Source organism: Brassica napus, chromosome C2 (genome assembly GCF_020379485.1).
Source record: "Brassica napus cultivar Da-Ae chromosome C2, Da-Ae, whole genome shotgun sequence".
NCBI lineage: Eukaryota > Viridiplantae > Streptophyta > Magnoliopsida > Brassicales > Brassicaceae > Brassica > Brassica napus.
Window position 1 is genome coordinate 4,285,268 of NC_063445.1, and position 20,086 is coordinate 4,305,353.

At 37.9% G+C, this 20,086-nt stretch overlaps 6 protein-coding genes across 7 annotated transcripts; 3 read left to right on the top strand and 3 right to left on the bottom strand.

Annotated features, from left to right (window-relative positions):
• Positions 1-943: 943 nt before the first annotated feature.
• On the top strand, positions 944-6,452 carry LOC106425696 (protein Brevis radix-like 4). 2 transcript variants are annotated; one of them, XM_013866412.3, is made up of 5 exons: positions 944-1,157; positions 1,245-1,663; positions 5,365-5,500; positions 5,577-5,968; positions 6,059-6,452. In XM_013866412.3, the coding sequence occupies exons 1-5, from the start codon at positions 1,059-1,061 to the stop codon at positions 6,135-6,137; spliced, it is 1,125 nt and encodes a 374-aa protein (XP_013721866.2). In that variant the 5' UTR covers positions 944-1,058; the 3' UTR covers positions 6,138-6,452. The 2 variants fall into 2 exon arrangements, with proteins under 2 accessions (XP_013721866.2, XP_048602461.1); XM_048746504.1 differs by having other exon boundaries at positions 5,580-5,968; positions 6,059-6,314.
• Positions 6,453-6,649: 197 nt separating this feature from the next.
• LOC106425773 (probable glucan endo-1,3-beta-glucosidase BG4) lies at positions 6,650-9,286 on the top strand. Its single transcript, XM_013866488.3, has one exon. It carries the CDS (start codon positions 7,086-7,088, stop codon positions 8,157-8,159), a length of 1,074 nt encoding a protein of 357 aa, XP_013721942.2. The 5' UTR covers positions 6,650-7,085; the 3' UTR covers positions 8,160-9,286.
• On the bottom strand, positions 9,110-10,325 carry LOC106425686 (RING-box protein 1a). The gene is made up of 5 exons (XM_013866400.3): positions 10,063-10,325; positions 9,921-9,971; positions 9,777-9,836; positions 9,424-9,495; positions 9,110-9,348 (listed from the first exon to the last, which is right to left on the bottom strand). Exons 1-5 carry the CDS (start codon positions 10,199-10,201, stop codon positions 9,311-9,313), a joined length of 360 nt encoding a protein of 119 aa, XP_013721854.1. The 5' UTR covers positions 10,202-10,325; the 3' UTR covers positions 9,110-9,310.
• A 999-nt stretch (positions 10,326-11,324) lies between these two features.
• LOC106425776 (protein PLASTID MOVEMENT IMPAIRED 1-RELATED 1) lies at positions 11,325-15,445 on the top strand. Its single transcript, XM_013866491.3, has 3 exons — positions 11,325-11,485; positions 11,900-14,107; positions 14,197-15,445. The coding sequence occupies exons 2-3, from the start codon at positions 11,949-11,951 to the stop codon at positions 15,242-15,244; spliced, it is 3,207 nt and encodes a 1,068-aa protein (XP_013721945.2). The 5' UTR covers positions 11,325-11,485; positions 11,900-11,948; the 3' UTR covers positions 15,245-15,445.
• A 44-nt stretch (positions 15,446-15,489) lies between these two features.
• On the bottom strand, positions 15,490-16,382 carry LOC106425779 (germin-like protein 1). Its single transcript, XM_013866493.3, has one exon. The coding sequence runs from the start codon at positions 16,283-16,285 to the stop codon at positions 15,650-15,652; it is 636 nt and encodes a 211-aa protein (XP_013721947.2). The 5' UTR covers positions 16,286-16,382; the 3' UTR covers positions 15,490-15,649.
• Positions 16,383-18,131: 1,749 nt separating this feature from the next.
• On the bottom strand, positions 18,132-18,938 carry LOC106425748 (germin-like protein subfamily 3 member 3). The gene has a single exon (XM_013866460.3). The coding sequence runs from the start codon at positions 18,910-18,912 to the stop codon at positions 18,253-18,255; it is 660 nt and encodes a 219-aa protein (XP_013721914.2). The 5' UTR covers positions 18,913-18,938; the 3' UTR covers positions 18,132-18,252.
• Between the last annotated feature and the right edge of the window lie 1,148 nt (positions 18,939-20,086).

The following is a 20,086-nucleotide window of genomic DNA, read 5'->3' on the forward strand; positions in this document are numbered from 1 at the left end:
AACTGAATTAATCAAAAAATTTGAACCAAGTTAACTGAACTAACCGAATTTAACTGAATTTACTCAACTTTTTAACCGAAATATATAATTGAAACAAAAACTTTAGTTAGTTTCGGTAAAAAAAAAAAAACCTAACTACCTGAATCCCAAACCAAACCAAACTCTTTTACGGTTCAATTCAGCGAGATTTTAGTTGAACCGAACTATCCGAACCCGCATGCCTACATTGGTCTATATGTTTTTTTCGGAACACTATACTTGATCATTCTACTTTCTACACTGATTTTTTTTTTTAATTTCATGTTTTGTATATGTCCTAATGAATTTGGCTTCTTTTTTTTTTAATATGGATTCGATCTTACATAAAATATTTGTTTGTATCTCAAAATTATAAAAATAGAGAACAATTTGTAATGTCAACTAGCTGTTATCTTTAAAATTTTGAACAATTTGTAATGTCAACTAGCAGTTACTAAATAGTGCGAGTGAAAATGCTAAGAAAAACTTTGATTACTTAGAGCCACCATAAAAATCTTTCTTCCGTTTTAGGTTTCTCAAAAGGTCAGAGCCGGTTTTGCATGCATCGATAATTGAATCCTTAAGCACAGTTGAAATACTTGACTACAATGAACAGCCTTTGATACATCTGAAAGTCTAAATCCGCAAGCAGCAATAATGTAAAATCTCTCGATTTAAGCTACATGGACAAGTGGAATCCCGCTCAAGTTGGTTTTAGTTAATCAGTAGACCAAACAAAATGGTTTACTTTTAGCATTAACCGAGTGAGATCAGATTAGCGGATTTACCGTAGAGATGACGCGGGACATTTTCTTGATTTTTAATTAAAAAAATGGAACCGGTCTTCCCGGTTAAAGTTTAATTGAAAAATAAATATTTTGAATTAAAAAAAAAAAAGAGAGTATAAAAACATAAAAAGAGCACCATGACCAAACACACAACACAAACCAAAGTTAGAAACTGACAGCATCTACTGTCTCTCCGTATCCAAAAAGAGAAGAAACAAAATCACATTACCAAGAAACAGCAGCTGCCGGAAAATGCTGACGTGTATAGCTCGTTCGAAGCGAGCCGGCGATGAAACCTCGGGTCAACCCGACGATCCGGATTCCAAGCAAGCCAAATCTCTAACATCTCAGGTAGACTTCTCTCTCTCTCTTTGCTCATCCTCCACCTCTTGTCATTCTCTATACTGAACAAGGGTATTTTCGTAAATTCATTCTCAGCTCAAGGATATGGCTCTGAAAGCTTCCGGTGCTTACCGGCATTGTACGCCGTGTACGGAGGGGGAAGTGCAACCACCAATCAAGAGCCCTCCGGTGACGACAAAGGCTGATCCCGAATCTGATCAACGGTTTAAAATGCTGTACGGGAGATCAAACAGCTCGATCACAGCCACGGCGGCGGCGGCGGCGACGCGGGAGCAGCCTAGAGTCTGGGGGAAAGAGATGGAGGCGAGGCTGAAAGGGATATCGAGCGGCGAGGCGACTCCGAAGTCGGCGAGCGGGAGGAACAGGGTAGACCCGATAGTGTTCGTGGAGGAGAAAGAGCCAAAGGAGTGGGTCGCTCAGGTGGAGCCAGGTGTTCTCATAACGTTCGTGTCTCTTCCCGGCGGTGGTAATGATCTCAAGCGGATACGTTTCAGGTACGTTACTCTGTACATGCTGTTTCAATCTACGGTAGTGGTTTTTTGTGCTCGACTCTGTTTTTCTGATCGTGCGGTTGAAATATTTTCCCACGTTTGTTTTGGTCATGTTTTGGGAGAATGTTCCGAGGATGCTCTGTTCTTTGGTTTTTTTTTTTTAACTCAACAACTACTTCATATTGGCCAATTCAATGTCATACAAAAAGCTTCTCAGCCTCCACATAAGAAACTAACCAACTAGGCACAATAAAATACAACTTAGGGACAATGGACGTAAACGTAGTAGTCTTCTTCTCTATTCTATCTGCAACTTTGTTACCCCTCCTGTTATAGTACCTCACTTCAGAACCTGCTAACTTCGAAAGTAGGATGCTAATCTCTTGAACAATAGGCTTCATTCTTGGCCATGTCTCCTCCACACCATGTATATCTGTTCTTTGGTACACAGAACTGAATCTGATTTTTTAAAAATAATTATTACTATAAAATCAGTGCAAACACACAATCTAAAAATCTAAATAAAACAATCAAAGTTTGGTTAATTCGATAATTTGCGTAGATAAATAGATGAATATAATTTTGTGGATTTCTATGTCTAGGCAACATATGTTGTGCTAAAATACTAGACTAAAAACATACGAATCTAATAACAAGTAGAAAACTTACCACTTCTTTCTGTTTTGTATCTTTTTTTTTCCAACTGGTTGATTTTTGATTAATAAACGGGCCAAGCCCAAAGTACAAAGCCGAGAGGCCCAATTACATAAAAGAGGGTCCAAAGCCCACAAGCCAACAGATTACGGAAATCCTTAAACGGGCCGACGGCCCAACCAAACCAACCGGACAGACGGAGACCAAAAGCACGCGTCAAGGAGGCAGATTGCTAGACACGTGGAGGCATCTCAACCATCAGAACGACACGCGTCGCACCCGCCTCGACTTGACCGTCTCCGCCTCAACACAACACCGGAACCGCATCACCATCCCTTCCTTCCGTCGGAGCTCAGAAACTGACGAGCCTCCGCCGAAATCATCACTGTTCTTCCAACTCTATCTACCCGTCGGAGAGCATCATCGCTCATCGAGAGCTCCTCCGACAAGGCCAGCGCTTTAAACGCTTCAGCTCAAGAGCGACATGCAAGAAAACCACCCGATTCATAATCGAAACCCCCAAAAAAAAAAAAAACTCCAGGACCAAATCTAAAGACCTAAAACCGGCAAGGAGAAGCTATGGTAGCCTTCACCTCCCGGGAACTAAAGCCGACGAAGGCGAAGCCAGAAAACTCCCACCTTGCGGAAACAAAGACCGGCGGCGACGGATCTGTGGAAGCCTCCATCTCCCGGAATCAAAACCCATACTACGAGCATCTCCACCACGCCATATCTCCGAACAACCGCGTCGTCACTCCAAGTACCGAGACACCAAGGGTGGTGGTGGACCAGAGCTTCGACAAGGCGGACGCTGAAGGATACAGGGAGGAGACCAAGACCTGACAAGTTACGCTGAAAGACGACGGGCTCCGGCGTCGGCACGCACGCACACGCGCCGGCCGAACGCCGAACCCAAATCAGATCTACTTTCTCTCTCTTTTCTCTCTCTTTTGTGAATCTCTCCTGAGGTCCCTTTCTGTTTTGTATCTTGAAGGGGTAATTGTGAGTGTGAAAATATAACCAAAAAGTGGGTAAAAAATAGATAGTTGGGACCCAGAATTGTAGACTGTAACGCTTCATCACGCCTAATGAGAAGCAGAGGCCGTAAAGGTCCAAAAAGCAAAACTTGGTGTTCCCTTTTCAGAGTGCTTCTTGGGGTCATCCCTTCTCATTCTGTCTTTATTTCGCTTTTATTTATGTTTTCTTTCGATATTAGCTATATATATGATTACTCCATTTCCTCTTTTTCTTAGTTATCTTCAAAATCAAAATTTTTAGTCCACAGAAAATATAGAGAAAGAGATTTATTTTATCGGTCATATGAAATCACTCTAATTAATGTGTGAATAAGTATGCTAAAAACTTTATTCTTAATGCGGTTGTTAGATGGTACTACAGATGTTTCGTTGTTTAAATTAAAGATTTAAGATCTCTGGTTGGTAGATTAGATATTTTATTCATTTTCACCAACATTTTGGGTTTGTTTTTCAACAATTTCTATATTTAAATAGGACACAAACTTTTGCTTTCTTTTTTTAATTCCAGTGCCTTGTTCTCCGCGTCTCTCTCGTCTGTCCTCTAATCAATTATCACATTATTGTTGGGCGGCAGAGGAAAAAATGCTTCGTCTTGTAATTTCAAAGAAGAACATACTATATAAATAAGTAAAATATAGCAAATAGCTTTAGACTTTTGCACAGTGTCTCGTTCACATCGATGTCGCCTATTGAAAACGACAACCTCAACGTATTCTGTCTCTTCTTTGCTTCAACTCTTTGTCTTCTTCCCATATAAAACACAGTTCAAGTTCTATCACATACCTGTCTTTCTTTTGTCTAAACTTGGTCTTCCTTTTTGTTTGTTTGATTAGGTTGAGTCCTATAGGTTCTAAGTGTTTTTACTGTTTGGTTTGGATCTTGGTACAAGTATAAGTTAAAGTTGTTGGGAAGTTAAAAAAAAAGAGACTTGAGAATTTTCTCCTACCCACCTCCTTCCCCATTATTTTCTTTACTGTTAGCCATAATCATCTTATGTAATTATTAGCTTTGACCATTGCTGTCTCTGTTTCTTTTGATTTCTTGATTTCTACGTAATTTTGATTGATTATTTACTGTTAGCTACCCATTAACAGTTGAACAAAAAAGAAAAAAAACTACCCATTAACTAACATTTTTTATTAAAAAAAATATTCAAAAGGTTGAATTTGTATGAACTTGCATCTCTTGTTTTCAACTCTCTTTTTAGCCTTAGCCCATGTGTGTAATTAGTCAAAAGCTCTACTGAATCAGCTATTGTTAGTTTTTTCAAACCTCCCTCTAATCCGCTTTCTTTAATACCCACTTTTGTCTCCTTGTTCTGATTAAAGTTAGTAAGTTACTGCTTCTCCTAATTTTATTTGACCATTAAAGTTATCTATCATGTGGCATAAAATTTTGAGAACCAAGTTGTACTAGTAGAGAAACTGATGTGTTTATACTCAAGAATCTATACTATTGTTTTTAAAACCAGCCGGAAGCTGAACCGGATAATTATTCAAGTCACGGTTTAATATAGTTCGACCAGATTAAATGTGGTTTAATTTTTTTTATAATTATTAATTTTTATCATGTAAACTTACTTATAATTATATTAAATACAATACATAATTAAAATATAAATATAATCAAATATAAAACATTGGAAATATTAGTTTTTCCATTTGTTCATCTGATTCATAGGCTTTTGATAGTTTTAAGAGTTTTCATCTGGTTCAATGACTTTAAAACTCAACCCGATTACGTGACCGGCCGAACCTGGTCCAACCATCGAATAGGTTGTGTTTTAAAACACTGTTCCATACCAAAATCAACAACTACCAGAATTTGTTTACCTAATCTATGATTATCATTATCAAAACCACCTCTTCACTTTGGAGTCTATCTAATGTTTCATCTCCTGGTCTTTCACCACGACAATAGACAATTTGTAAATTTGTAAGATCAAGACAACATGTTTCCAAAATGTACTTTCTTTTTCTCACTTCTGTTTTATTTTGTTCTGTTCTTGACCAGCCGAGACACGTTCAACAAGTTACAAGCGCAAAGATGGTGGGCAGATAACTATGACAAAGTGATGGAACTTTACAATGTTCAAAAACTAAGCCGCCAAGCCTTTCCCCTTCCCACGCCTCCTAAATCCCAAGACGAGGTTAGCTTTTTCACTGAATCGTATATCTCAATCAAACCTGTGATTATCCACTAACTCATCTTGAAATGCTTGTCAGAAGGCAAAGGTGGAGTACCATCCAGAGGACACTCCTGCGACACCGCCTTTAAACAAAGAACGCTTGCCTCGCAACATCCATCGTCCAGCTGGATTGGCTGGTTGCTCATCTTCGGATTCACTCGACCATAGCTCAACGCAAAGCCGGCAGTTTAACGACTCTGGTCTACTAAACTCAACTCCTAAACTCTCAAGGCTAAGCGGAGCCAAAACAGAAACATCTTCCATAACAAGCTGCTCGTCCAGAGACGCAGACCGGTCAGAAGAGATGTCTGTAAGCAATGCGAGTGATGTTGATCAGAACGAGTGGGTGGAGCAAGATGAGCCTGGCGTTTATATCACCATTAAAGTCTTACCATGTGGGAAAAGAGAGCTTAGAAGAGTCAGATTCAGGTAACATAAACAGCTTCCTTACATTGTTCCATTCATCGGTCCTTAGTCAAGAAACTAAACCACTTAAACTGTGTGTTTTATGCATTGCAGCCGAGAGATATTTGGGGAGATGCATGCGAAGGTATGGTGGGAAGAAAACAGGGCAAGGATACATGAACAATACTTGTGATCATCTTCTGGTTTAGATGCATTAAACCGGTTTTGTGTTTTTTATTTTTTTCTCATTCTCGGTATACTGTTTATTCCAAGCTGAAGTAAAAAGAGAACCCTTCCGCAAGCACTCCTTGTGCCTCCTAGTCACACATATTTTAAATATCAACTGCGGAATATGTTTAAGGAGGTTTCATATTTTTTTTCCTTAACAAAAGAAAATGCTTAAGCTTGGAATATATAGTGTTGGCTGGTTTGCTCAATATATGTATCGTTGGTTCTTTTAAGAAAATTGTACAATGGTTTGATACGAATAAATATTTATTACGTATTGTACGAACATGCTCTATATGAATTTCAAATTAATATCATAAAATATTAATAACTTAATTTCCAATAATATACGTAATTTTATTATAGTGTTTTTTAAAAACTATATAATATAAGATAAATGAAACATGACAATTTCTTAGAATTTTTATTTTAGAAATCTTTATTAATCTAAATACTATACACAAAAGTAAATTAATTGTAGATTAGAGAAACCAATGTCAAAAATAAGTAAAACATATCACCCTCTCAAAATTTATGTTTAGAAGAAATTTTACTTTATTATATAAAATAGCATTATTTTCTTTCTATAGAAATTAATTTACATATATTATAACCAAAAATATTAATTACATTTTTGGAAATACACTGCAAGTGCAACCGTTAGGAGACCATGTACGTAATGCTGCGAATCTCTATTAACTGTAGATTGATTTTCTAGTTCTTCTAGGGAAAACTATCATATCTACACATATGGAAATAGAACTTTATAATTAATGAAAAGTAAAAACATCATAGCCATATAAGTAAAACAATATATACCACAAGAAAATAAACAAATAATTATACAATTTTAATGATACCAAGAATATAGAAAACTTGATCTCAATGTGTATATACGCACAAACCTATTGATATGCAACAACACACAACCATAACAAAGAAAAGAAAAGACGCAACATTCACTATGGATTGTCTGAAGAAAACTCTCTTGTTCCTACTCTCATGCACGGCGATTCTGCTAAGTAACAACATAGTCGCAGCTACAAACGTTGGCTTGAACTATGGCCTTCTCGGAGACAACCTCCCGCCACCTCCCCAGGTTATCAACCTTTACAAGTCCATAGGCATCACCAAAATCCGAATCTTCGACCCAAACGTAGAGGTTCTCAACGCCTTACGTGGCCACCAAGATATTGGAGTCACCGTAGGCGTCAAGGACCAAGACTTGGCTGCTCTTGCAGCCAGTGAAGAAGCTGTTAAAGGCTGGTTCGCTACCAACATCGAGCCTTACTTAACCGACGTCAACATCACGTTCATTACAGTTGGTAACGAAGTCATCCCTGGACCGCTCGGATCTCAAGTGCTTCCCGTCGTGAAGTCCCTCACCAACCTCGTCGAGTCTAGGAGTCTTCAGATCTCCATAACCACCGTTGTCTCAATGGCAAACCTCGGAGAATCTTACCCACCTTCCTCCGGAACGTTCACGCCCCTAGCGCGTGAACAACTCACCCCGGTTCTGAAGTTTCTGTCTGAAAAAAGTGTACCAATACTCGTCAACATGTACCCTTACTTCCCTTACGCATCAGACCCAGTGAACATTCATCTCGACTATGCAACTTTCAACACTGAGGCCCTCGTGGTCCAAGACGGACCACTAGGCTATTCAAACATGTTTGATGCTATGTATGACGCCTTCTTGTGGGCAATGGAGAAGGAAGGCGTGGAAGATTTACCGTTGGTGGTGTCCGAGACCGGGTGGCCGTCTGCAGGGAATGGTGACCTTACCACGCCGCTTATTGCATCTACCTATAACAGAAACTTTGTGAAGCATATAGAAAGTGGCAAAGGGACGCCAAAGAGGTCAAACTGTAGCATTGATGGGTATATATTCGCTACTTTTAACGAGAATCTAAAACCAGCTGGGACTGAACAACACTTTGGTTTGTTTGAACCTACTGATATGAAGCCCGTCTACAAGTTATTTTGATTTTTTTAGATTCTTGTTGTTAGACTATTTATTATGTCTATCTAATTCATTATTTATAACTCTCTGGTATTTGCAATAGAGTGGGATAACCTGCATCATTTATTTATAAGATTTCAGCTTTCTTTTGATATAATGAGATATTGAAGCCGAACTCAATTGTGTTTGGAGTTTGCTTTATGATGAAATTTGAAATTATATTTTTTTTTATTCAAAAAGTGTATTTAGTGTTACAAGTTTGATCGAGCAGGTATGTTTGTTTGACAGAAGTTACATAAGTAAGAAGTTCTGGAGAGTCTTGTGCTCGTTTAAACCATGAACATTTGATTGATATGACAGAAGGCAAAACCCTTGTTTATCAATGGAGCTCATTATTATCAGGCTTCCTGGAACAAGCTAATCAAGCCTTCCTAGGAAGGACTCTCCAGCCAGAGAATGACGCACATCATCTAGGACAACAAGAATCCTTTTATTGCATAGGTTGTCCCTGTGAAGGTTCGGTCTCATAATGTACTAAGAACCCTACATGTCAAACTCTCCTTAGAATTTTACTAATTTTTTCATCAAGTAAAAGGTGAAGTTCTTCATCAAAGGTTACGATGAAATAAGGAGATCATAATCAGTGGATGTGGCTAAAGACTGCTTTAGAAAGTGTTGTCTTGCCTAGGGGGCTTCTTTCAAAAGCCAAGTCTTAGATTTTTGTGGTGCAAAGAGGCCAAATGGTTAGCATGAATGGGTTTTTGTTTTCCACATTCAATGAGAATCAGAAGCCAGCAGCTTGGAACCGAACATAACTTGGGGTTGTAAACAATGCTCTAACAGTTGTAAATAAAGTGGGGTATGATAAAAATTTACAGTAACACACTTTTAATGGTGTTTGTAGTAAATTAATCAGGAAAATATAATTTTTTATGTTTTGGCCAGCCACTTGGTATTTTACTACTAAAAATTTCTTGGCAGGAACTACATATTTTCTTGAAATTGAAGATATCACTCAAAGCAAAACATAATAGGTTCAGTGAAGAGTAATATCAACAGAGTAATCTCTGTTTTGACAACTTTGCGACAACCAGAAAAAAAAAAACAAAGAACTTCGAGCAATATCAGCATCTCATATGCGCCAACCAAATGATTTGCCGGTACGATTAGTTGGTTTAGTGACCATACTTCTGGAACTCCCACTCACTGTTATCTGTTAGAACACACATATCGATATTAGCAAACAGACCAAAACTTCAAAAAGATTACAAACAGAGAAAGCACATACCCAATGGACAAACTTGACGAGTCTTTAGCCATCTGCTGATGCAGTGAAAGTGGAAGGCGTGGTTGCAAACTCCTGCAAGTATCAACATTCGTTAGTCTTTAGTCAGGGGTAAGGCACTACTAACATCTAGTGTATTTCTACTCAAGTTGTTCAAATACATATCATATAATGATTTTACGATTCAAGAAAGTGACTCTCGTAAATCACATATATCTTAATGAAAACTTCCTAGTCTCTCAAACACAGGGTTCAATCTACCTTCCCAGCTCACAAGATTCATCTTCAACCGAATCAAGTCTCAATTACGAAGCAAAGATAACATCAATCAAAGACGTTGAAGAAACAAGACTTACCCCAAGCAACAGTGCACTCCTCACTCGTAGCACTGGCCTGATTAGCCTGACATTCAATACCTAATCCACAAACAAGCAACGAGGTTAACCTAAACCATTCAACGATACCGTTATGAATCGATCGTTACTACTCTCGGGACTTACACAGATCCATGATGTGGTTTCTGCAGATAGCGCAATTATCAACAACGATATCTGCAATCAAAAAGAAACATCGATCAATACAAACCCTAGCTCACCCCACAAAACGAAAGAAGATAGACATCAGAGGATCGCTCGAGGTTACCCCAAGCCCAGAGAGCCACGGCGCTCCACTTCTTAACTTCGAATCTCTTCGCCTTCTTGGTGGACGACGACGATGGGGCGACGCTGCTTGAGGATTCTCCTGCGGGAACCATGGTGACGTCGGAATCGAGCGAAGCCATTGATTTGATCTCTCCGATTGTTTTGAAACCGATGACAAAGAGAATCTGAAGAAGCGTCGGGTAGAATTGAGAATCTTGATGAAGGAGAAGGGACAGACGCTTCGGATCTATTATAAAAAGAGCAGAGAGAAAGGAAAATATTTGTTATGACTTTGGGCTTTATAATGGGCTTTGTGATATTTCCATAACCGACTTGCTTTGTTTTTTCATATTATGTCAATTTAACATTAATATATCTTATTTTGTTCTCCTTTTACAATTAAAAAGAAACGTTTAAATTGGTTTATTAAATAATGGAAATGTATAACGAACATGTTTTCTCCATATTTAAATGCAATAACGCAAGAAATTAGAAATGCAAACTGTTTTCTTCTTCAGTTTTTTTTTTTTAAATATAACCCAAAAATAATACACTATTTAGAGCTCTTTGGAAATTAGCTCTTGTTTTTGAGTTTTTGAACTTTGAACTTTTTTTCTATGTAAGAATACAGTTATATCTTAGTAAAATCAATAGCAAATTTCATACTTTTTTTTTTGTAAATTTTGAAATAAATTCCAGAGTTGATTAATTCTTTTATTATCATCCGTAAACTCTCTATATATAATTATAAAAAAAAATCATCAATTTATATCATTTCAACCTTTGTTTTTAATGTTCGTAGTTACAAATGAGTAATTATCAAAATAATGCCCAGTAAAGTTTATTCTTGAAACATACTTTTCAATTTTACTAATTACATGAATATTTCTTAATAAATTTATAACTATAATCACTTGTTTTGATTCTGCAACCTCTTGCAGCTTCAAATTCTTGCATCTACCTGTCTATGTAATATGTTTAAATTAGTCAAAGCTTTTAAAATGAAAACTGATTAAACATAAAATTGGTCATTAAAAATACAATAGTTTTTCTCTATTTGTCCTAACTTGCTGAAAATATACGGATCCAAACCTAAACAGATTTTCAAAATTGGAACACCTATATGTATATATAACCAAGTGGTCTTTTAAGATTGGATCTGAGTTTTAAATTATTGTAAATTTGGTCAAAAGTAATAAAAAATAGTAAACAAAAAGAAATGTATAATGAACACGAGGCTTACGTACATATACATAGCAATAAAATAACCTTTACAATGAAATCAAATTTAAAAAAGACAAATGGAATAAAAACACGGAGAGGGGTTTCTTATGTACTCCGTCTCCAACGCTCCTCTCCACCATTTTCTCTTCTTACAAGCTTCCCCTGAGACGACTTTTCCCTGATTTACCCAAACATATCCGGTTAGTTCTACTTCTTCATCTTCTTTGCTTTCCTGAATTTGATTTACCATTGATATTGGGACTTGCTTCGTTCGATTAGTTTCTGACTAGATTAACACCAATCTTACTATTTTATTTCTCCTGATGTTGTTTTGTTATAAACCTCAAGAAAAGTGCTAAGAAAAAAAAAATATTTAGTTGTATTTGAGGTTCATGAATATCAGAAAACATAAAACTTTATTGATTAATCAATGTACTCTTACCACATACTAACAAATTACAAATATTTGTAATTATCTAGATCCATGTGAGCTCATGTTATGCCCTCTAAGGACACCTTATGTGTTGTACATGCTGGCTATGTTCCCCTCCTTTGTTTCTCTCTTAAGCTCTTATGATTCTCTGATACTTAAAAAAAAAACTTTTTTTCTGCAGCCTTTGTGCTTCATCCTCTGAGTGGTTCTTAGTGTTTTCAAAATACAAGATGAGTAAAGTTAACAGTGAGGAATCTTCTAGTAACCAAAGGTTATTGAAGGAGGTAGAGACGATCGGTGAAGCTCTGTATGTCAACAAGAATAATCCTAGGAAGAGCTCAGCATCTGGTCCTTATAACAACACTTCAACAAAGCCCTTGGGTCGTACCACCCACTTAGCTGAGCCTCAGAAGGAAAAGAAGTCTTTTTGGAACTGGCCTCTCAGAGCTCTTTCTCATGTCCGAAACCGACGGTTCAACTGTTGTTTCTTTGCTCAAGTACATTCCATAGAAGGCTTACCGCCGATATTCCAGGATCTTTACCTCACTGTTCACTGGAAACGTCGTGATGAGTCTTTAACCACTCGTCCTGCAAAAGTTTTGAACGGAAGAGCTGAGTTTAAGGACAAGCTGACGCATACGTGCTCGGTTTACGGAAGCAGAAGCGGACAGCATCACTCGGCTAAGTATGAAGCGAAGCATTTCTTGCTGTATGCGTCTCTGGTTGGGTCTCCTGAGGTTGATCTGGGGAAACATCGGATGGATCTTACGAGATTGCTTCCTCTAACGCTAGAGGAGTTGCAGGATGAGAAGAGCACTGGGAAGTGGTCGACGACGTTTCAGTTGAGTGGGAAGGGTAGTGGTGCTACTCTGAGCATGAGTTTTGGGTACACTGTTGTTGGGGATACTCGCAGTGCTTCAAATGCAAAGCAAACTAGCAATAATATCACAGGGTTGACGAGGACTACTAGTACAAAGTCTGTATCTCGGCGTTATGATCATGGTATTGTTAACAAAGAGTCTCGTCCTCTGTCTGATAATGTGGAGGAGATCAAAGATCTTCATGAAGTTCTTCCCGTTGCACAATCTGACTTGGCCAGTTCTGTGAACATTCTGTATCAAAAATTTGATGAGGAGAAGGTGGATCCTGCAGCTGAGTCTCAGATCGAATTTGAGGTTGTCATTAAACACATTGAACCTGTTGAGTCATTTCTTCAAGAAAATGAAGATGCAAATGGAACTGAGGTTCCTTTAGAGGATGTTAAGAAGGTTGACGAAGTTCCTACTGCTGGAAGTGAGGAAGTTTTTACAGAAAACTTGCCTCCAGGAGAGCCTTTGGTAAACAGGAATGAGACTGATGTTTCTTTTGAAGAATCAAAGATAGTTGGTGAAGTTCCTATTACTAGAAGTGAGGAAGTTGTTGAGATTGGTACAGAAAGTTTGTCTCCAGAGGAGGGTAGCAATGTTTCTATAAAGGAAGAGAACAATGGGAGAGACGTGAGAGAAATGATAATGAAAGATCTTGAATCAGCTTTGAAAAGTGTAGAAATGTTGGAAGCATTCGGTGAAGATGAGGAAGATCAAGAAGACCGTGGAGGCTCAGAAACATCCTTTAGAACACCAAATAAGGAAACAGCAGCAGCATCAAGTTCGAGAGATGTGGCAAGCGAGTTCTTAGACATGCTAGGTATTGAACACAGCCCTTTTAGTTTGAGTTTTGAGAGGGAACCTGAGTCCCCAAGGGAGCGCCTGTTAAGAGAGTTTGAAATGGAAACTCTAGCAGCCGGTTCTTTGTTTGATTTTGGTACCGTATCTGTTGATCCACAAATGGAATGTGATGAAGACTTCTCAGAAGAGAATGAATCAGAAGCTTTCGATCTAGCATCTCTCGTTCATGATATAGAGGAAGAGTACCAGTTAGAAACTCAAGCAAGAGTCAGCAACCCCAGGGCCAAAACGTTAGAAGACTTGGAAACAGCATCACTGATGCGTGAGTGGGGTATGAATGAAAACACTTTTCAGAACTCTCCGCCTCACAATGGTCGTAATACGTTTCCTCCGGCGCAGGAGCCATTTGATTTGCCTCCTCTAGGAGATGGCCTTGGTCCTGTTGTGCAGACAAAGAACGGAGGGTTCTTGCGTTCAATGAATCCCTCACTGTTCAGAAACTCTAAATCCGGAGGGAACTTGATTATGCAAGTGTCAAGTCCAGTGGTGGTGCCTGCTGAGATGGGCTCTGGTATCATGGAGATACTTGAGAAACTAGCCACTGCTGGAATTGAGAAGCTCTCAATGCAGGCAAATAAAGTAATGCCTTTGGATGACATAACAGGGAAAACTATGGAAGAGTTGTTGTGGGAAGCTTCACCTGCAATTGACGGTGGTAACAGGTTTGAAACCAATCTTATCATCATTCATTCTGTTTTGTGAAAAATGTTTACTTACGTGTTGGATGTATTTGGTTTACTTCTCAATGCAGGGATCATATCTCACAGCATGGATCTGGTTTTGGGAGTGGAGCATCATCTGCAGCTAATTCAAAAAAGTTTGGTTCAAGCTCTAGCAACAAAAACTCTGGCTCGGAGTATGTATCACTTGAAGATCTTGCTCCTTTGGCTATGGACCAGATTGAAGCACTTTCATTAGAAGGATTGAGAATACAATCAGGAATGTCAGAGGAGGATGCACCCTCTGAAATAACTGCACAGTCAATCGGAGAGATCTCAGCCTTCCAAGGAAAAAGCGGGTGCGTTGGTCTAGAAGGAGCTGCTGGTTTACAACTTCTTGACATAAAGGATGACAGAGATGAGGATGATGATGGGTTAATGAGTCTCTCATTGACTCTTGATGAGTGGATGAAGCTGGATTCAGGTGACATTGGAGACGAAGATGAAATAAATGAGCAAACGTCGAAAATCTTGGCTGCACATCATGCAAACCCACTGAACTTTATCCGGAAAGGGGAGAAAAGAAAGGGGAAGAGAGGAAGGAGATGTGGTTTACTTGGGAATAACTTCACAGTAGCACTAATGGTTCAACTCCGAGATCCCTTAAGAAACTATGAGCCAGTTGGAGCTCCCATGCTTTCTCTTATCCAGGTTGAGAGATTGTTTGTTCCTCCAAAGCCCATAATCTATAGTACAGTTTCAGAGGTGAGGAAAACCGATGAAGAGGAAAAGGAAACTGAGGTGGTCAAAGAGGATAAAACCGTTTTGGAGGAACAAGGAATCCCTCAGTATAAAATCTCAGAGGTGCATGTTACTGGTATGAAGAGTGAGACTGATAAAAAGCCATGTGGAGTCAAGAGTCAGCATCAGCAGGTGCAGTCTGGTTCAAGGTGGTTGATGGCTAACGGAATGGGGAAAGGGAACAACAAGCTTCCTCTTATGAAACCAAAACCGGGTTCTATAAAGTCTGGTGATAAGTTGTGGAGTGTGTCTGGTTCTGGTTCTAAATGGAAAGAGCTTGGGAAAGTGGGGAAGTGGAACACACACGTGCGGAATCCGAATGTGATCATGCCAAAATGAAACAAGAACTACTGTCTGGTTTCTGTTTTTTTTTTTATGCTATGTAAAGGTAATGTTATGTGGTGTGGTGTGCCTAGATTCATTTCAGTGTTGCACCTGTGTTTATTTATGTGTGTGTTAGTTTAGGTTTTGCGGATCAAACTAATCACTGTTTTGTGGTACAGTTAAGAGATCAATGGAACGAACAAGAGCCTTTGAACTTGGTGCAGTGCTTATTATATGATAGTTGCGAGGCATCTTAGACGTGTCTGCAATGCAATGCTTATTACTTAATTAAAATTTAAGCCTTAGAGACAATGAAAATGAAACACTTAGAACAATTACACGCAATAAAATGCTAAACGAACTTGAATAAAAAGCGCATAAACACACACACAAAACTTAGAAAAAAAACGAAAGATAAGCTTAATCAGTTCCTCCAAGCACACCCTTAAGCTTCTTAACTTCTTCATCACTAAGAAAGGTGGTGGCTTCAACGAGCTCTGAAGGCAAATCATTAGCAAACAGAGCAAAAGGTAGAATCTGAAGTCCTGGGGATGAGCTTCCGAAGGCAACAAAGGCCAAAGCAGGGCCTTTCCCAGAGTTAAGCTGAAAATGAAGAAGCCCTTGAGGAAACACCATAGAATCACCTCTCTGGAGAGTCTTCAAGTAAACTTTGTTAGCAGAGGAAATAAACCCGGCGCAGATGGTTCCTTGTATGACTACAAGAACCTCAGACGCACCAGGATGTGTGTGAAGAGGAATGACACCACCACCGGCTAAGTCAAGACGAGCCATTGAGACTCCAAGACCATTGGTGCCTGCGAAAGCAGGGGCAAAGGCTGGCGTCACTGCGGCTTTAATGAGGTTCGAAGTGTTTCCAGCTTTGGCGAGGCCGGAGAATGCAAAGTCATTTTCGGTGACTTGGTCAGGGTTCTTGCAAGAGTATCCTGATGGGCTTTGAGGACCCTTTGGATCAGCTACACAGAAGTCTTGAACAGAGGCAAAAGAGGTTGATGAAACTAGGGAGAGGATGAAAAAAATGTGAATTATCATCTTCATTTTATTATAGATTATTTAGTGAAGTGTCTTGAAGTTATGAAGAAGAAAGATAGGGCGTCTAGTTTATATAGAGACCTATAAGATATTGATATGGTTAACGTGAGGATAGTCTTGAAGCAAAGCGAGAGGGACCTTGTTTTTTGTTAGCATTGCATGCATGTGAACTTTGGGTGTACGTACGCGGAGAAAAGCCCACATGGCTGTCACAGGTTTTTGTCGGTTTGGAGAATGGTGATAAATGGTTCGTTTTCAATTAACTTAGCTTCTTAAGACAGTTTTGTTGAACTAAATTTGAACTGCAGAATAGTATAAGTAAACACATGTTTCAAGCAAAGTTTAGTAAATCTAACTGCAGGGCCGTCTTTTCTAGTATGCAAAGTTATATACAAATATGATAGATATGTCATACTAAAAGCAAATTTAAAATACTAAAAATGATTTTATTCATGCCATATGCTTTTATCATAAATCTTATAAGTACCACTTATTGGAGTGTGAACCATCATTGACTGATAGTTCATTAAATTTCAAGAATTGCTTGTGGACTCAGTCACTTGGTTCCACATCAGCTTCTTAGTATGAAACTAATATATAGTTTAGTTTCACAATACTTTTTAAGATATAGAAAATAAATTCAAATACTCCTCAAGGTTTTGATTCTGATTATCGTACAACGTAGTAAAAATTCGAAGCTTGAAGGGTAAAAACTGTTAGAAGCTCCCAACGGCCTTTTACAAAGTCAAAATATCTTGGAGGAGTCGCTTTTTATAAGATATTTTTGCAAAGAAGATATGGAAAAGTTGAAAGGAATGGTTAATGGAGAAGAAGAGAGATCCGTGTGTGTGGTCCAGTTTTAAGTAGAGAGCAATCATGTCTCCTCCTTCCCTAATTTGGACTCCTCTGCACAGTATCTTATCCTCCTGTCTCACCATCTTTTAAGTTTGTGTGGCTCTTCAACGTTCCCTCTTACTCAGGGCGCTAATTACTATATCTTCTTCTCTTTTGATTGATATTTAGATTTTAAACATCTTCTTTTTTATTTGATGCATAGTATTTGTATAAATGTTGCTGATGTGTTGTAACTCGGGTTTGAATCCGGTAAGGCCCGTCTCATTGAAATTTAGGGCCCAGTGCTGATCCAAATATTTTCTAAAGTGTTCTTTAATAAATATAACATGAAAATAATTGGGCTCTATTTTGTAATGTTTTAGAAAAATAAGGGCCCTAAATTCTATAGAAATTTGTTGAATTTAAAGTTGAGCCCTGTGCTTTTGCACTCTGAGCACACCCTCTAAGCCGGGCCTATCCGGTAGTGAAAAACCAAGGTTTCTAGACCACCAGTTCATGTATACTATTGCAATGTCCATACTATTGCAGCTGCTGGTTATAACTTATACTCCGGATATATATATCTGATAATGTTTGTGTGTCATAACTCATAAGAATAGTTATTACACAATTTTCTTTTACGCAAATGGTATTTGGTCAAAACTTGGCTCATGCATGGGGGCTTCTTGAATTTGGTAAAAACTTAGTTCATGCATGGGCTTCTTCAATTTTGTAAAAACTTAGCTCATGCATGGGCTTCTTCAATTTTGTAAAAACTTAGTTCATGCATGGGCTTATTATAAGCATTTGGTACAATAGAGTTGGACTCTGCTTTGTTTTGTTAACATAAAACCTGGGCCTTATGATCGTTGGTAAATTAATCACAATAAGACCAAATATCCCAACAAAGAATACATGCATATGTGAACAAAAACAAACTAACGGTATATTTGAGTTACCAGTTACCACTGGCACTAAGCGTATTATTTGAAGGTTTTATAATCAAATATTTTTGAAGTATATAAAAGAGATCGATCTGTAGAACTTTTTTTACTAGGAAAATAATGATTGCAAGAACATGAATGAAATAAACATCGAGGACAACAAGCAAAGAGTGTCGGTTAATCTTAAGGTGCAGATCAATAAAGCGAAAGAGAAGGTTCATTAGTTCCTCCAAGCACACCCTTAAGCCTCTTAACCTCTTCATGGCTAAGGAAGTTCGTGGCTTCAACGAGTTCTGCAGGCAAATCACTTGCAAACAGCGCATTGGGTACAAGCTGGACGCCAGGGTTGGAGCTTCCGAAGGCAGCAAAGGCCATGGCAGGACCTGTCCCACCGTTAAGCGCAAAATGAAGAAGCCCTTGAGGAAACACTATAACCTCACCTTTCTGGAGAGTCTTCAAGTAAACTTTATTAGCAGATGAAATAATCCCTGCGCGGATGGTTCCTTCAATAACTATAAGAACTTCAGACGCACCAGAATGAATGTGAATAGGAACCACACCACCTTCGGCTAAGTCAAGACGAGCCACTGAGACTCCAAGGCCATTGACGCCCGCGAAAGCGGGGGCAAAGCCTGTAGCCACTGCGGCTTTAATCATGTTTGAAGTGTTTCCGGATTTAGCGAGACCGGAGAATGCGAAGTCATCTGCTGTGACCTGGTCAGGGTTCTTGCAAGAGTATCCTGATGGGCTTTGAGGACCGCTCGGATCAGCTATACAAAAGTCTTGAACTGAGGCAGAAGAGATGGATGAAACTAGGGAGAGGATCATGAAGAAAATGCGGATAATCATTTTCATTTTCTAAGAAGTTAATTTATACAAGAGAACTGAAGTTACGAGGGAGAAGGATCTAAATATTTTAGCAAAAAAAAAAAAAAAAAAAAAGGATCTAGTTTATATAGAGATGCATATGGTTAACGCTAGTATTGTCTAGAAGCAAGCGAGATGGATTTTTTTTTAATGCATGTGAACAAACCCCTTCCCTGAATGGTAGAGCACAATTTTAGACCAGCAACTAATAAAAAAGTTCTGGGGCCACATGTCTAAAACGTGTTTTGGTCAAATTGCTTGATTTCTTTAGTTCGATCCTTGTGGAAGAGAGGATTTTAAAGTGACTTTCCGTTTTGATTTATTTATTTATTTTATTCATTCTATTTTCTCCTCACCTTTTTAATAATGTATAACCAAATAAAAAAAAAAAAAAAATAATTTTTTTTTTTTTTAGGTGTTCAAAAAAAAAAAAAAAAAAAAAAAAAAACCAAATAATTTTATGCTCTTCTTTTACTCCTTTTTTTTCTAATTTTAGTTTGACTAATAGTTTTGAATATGTAATTTAAAATTTCGAAATCATTTTTTTTCAGAAAAAACACCAGTATATTATTAGATTATAATTAATAAAAATCTAAAAAAACAAAGTAAAAATTAACATATTTTCAAAATAGTTCATGTTTTAAAACTTTGAAACCAAAATTTTTAGCATATCCAAACTACTATATTTACAAAATATTAAAATAATTTTTTTTTGGGATGATCATATTAAATATTATTTTAATTTGAATATTAATATAATTAGATTATATAATATATACCGTTAAATATTTTAATATAGGATCACATTTTAAAAATGTGTTTTAATTAAGCCACTAAAATTTTAGGACGGCATGTCAACTTTGGGTGTACTGGAAAAAGCCACATGAAAGTGATGGGATCAAAAGACAAAACAACGGCAACATAAAGAATGCAGAAACTTTGTCAGTGGAGAATGTTGATAAATGGTTCGTTTTTAATAAACTATAATTTTCTAAGAGTTTTTTTAAAGGCTTTCATATTGAGAAATAAACAGGTACATAGGATAACAAGAATGCAGGAAAAAAAACAGAGCATTACAGAGAAGATATAACAACTAAAAGCAAGAAAAGAAAGGAGAGATGGCCACAACTGAAACATTCAGAGTGAAGATGAAGGAAAATAA

Bases quoted from the DNA above. Each gene is read 5' to 3' on its own strand.
- LOC106425696 (XM_013866412.3), top strand. From the start codon at position 1,059: ATGCTGACGTGTATAGCTCGTTCGAAGCGAGCCGGCGATGAAACCTCG. The intron at 1,158-1,244 runs GTAGACTTCTCT...ATTCATTCTCAG, and splicing joins CCAAATCTCTAACATCTCAG to CTCAAGGATATGGCTCTGAA. The intron at 1,664-5,364 runs GTACGTTACTCT...GTTCTTGACCAG, and splicing joins CTCAAGCGGATACGTTTCAG to CCGAGACACGTTCAACAAGT.
- LOC106425773 (XM_013866488.3), top strand. From the start codon at position 7,086: ATGCAACAACACACAACCATAACAAAGAAAAGAAAAGACGCAACATTC.
- LOC106425686 (XM_013866400.3), bottom strand. From the start codon at position 10,201: ATGGCTTCGCTCGATTCCGACGTCACCATGGTTCCCGCAGGAGAATCC. The intron at 9,972-10,062 runs GTAACCTCGAGC...TTTTGATTGCAG, and splicing joins CGTGGCTCTCTGGGCTTGGG to ATATCGTTGTTGATAATTGC. The intron at 9,349-9,423 runs GTATGTGCTTTC...GTGTTCTAACAG, and splicing joins TCGTCAAGTTTGTCCATTGG to ATAACAGTGAGTGGGAGTTC.
- LOC106425776 (XM_013866491.3), top strand. From the start codon at position 11,949: ATGAGTAAAGTTAACAGTGAGGAATCTTCTAGTAACCAAAGGTTATTG. The intron at 14,108-14,196 runs GTTTGAAACCAA...TTCTCAATGCAG, and splicing joins GCAATTGACGGTGGTAACAG to GGATCATATCTCACAGCATG.
- LOC106425779 (XM_013866493.3), bottom strand. From the start codon at position 16,285: ATGAAGATGATAATTCACATTTTTTTCATCCTCTCCCTAGTTTCATCA.
- LOC106425748 (XM_013866460.3), bottom strand. From the start codon at position 18,912: ATGAAAATGATTATCCGCATTTTCTTCATGATCCTCTCCCTAGTTTCA.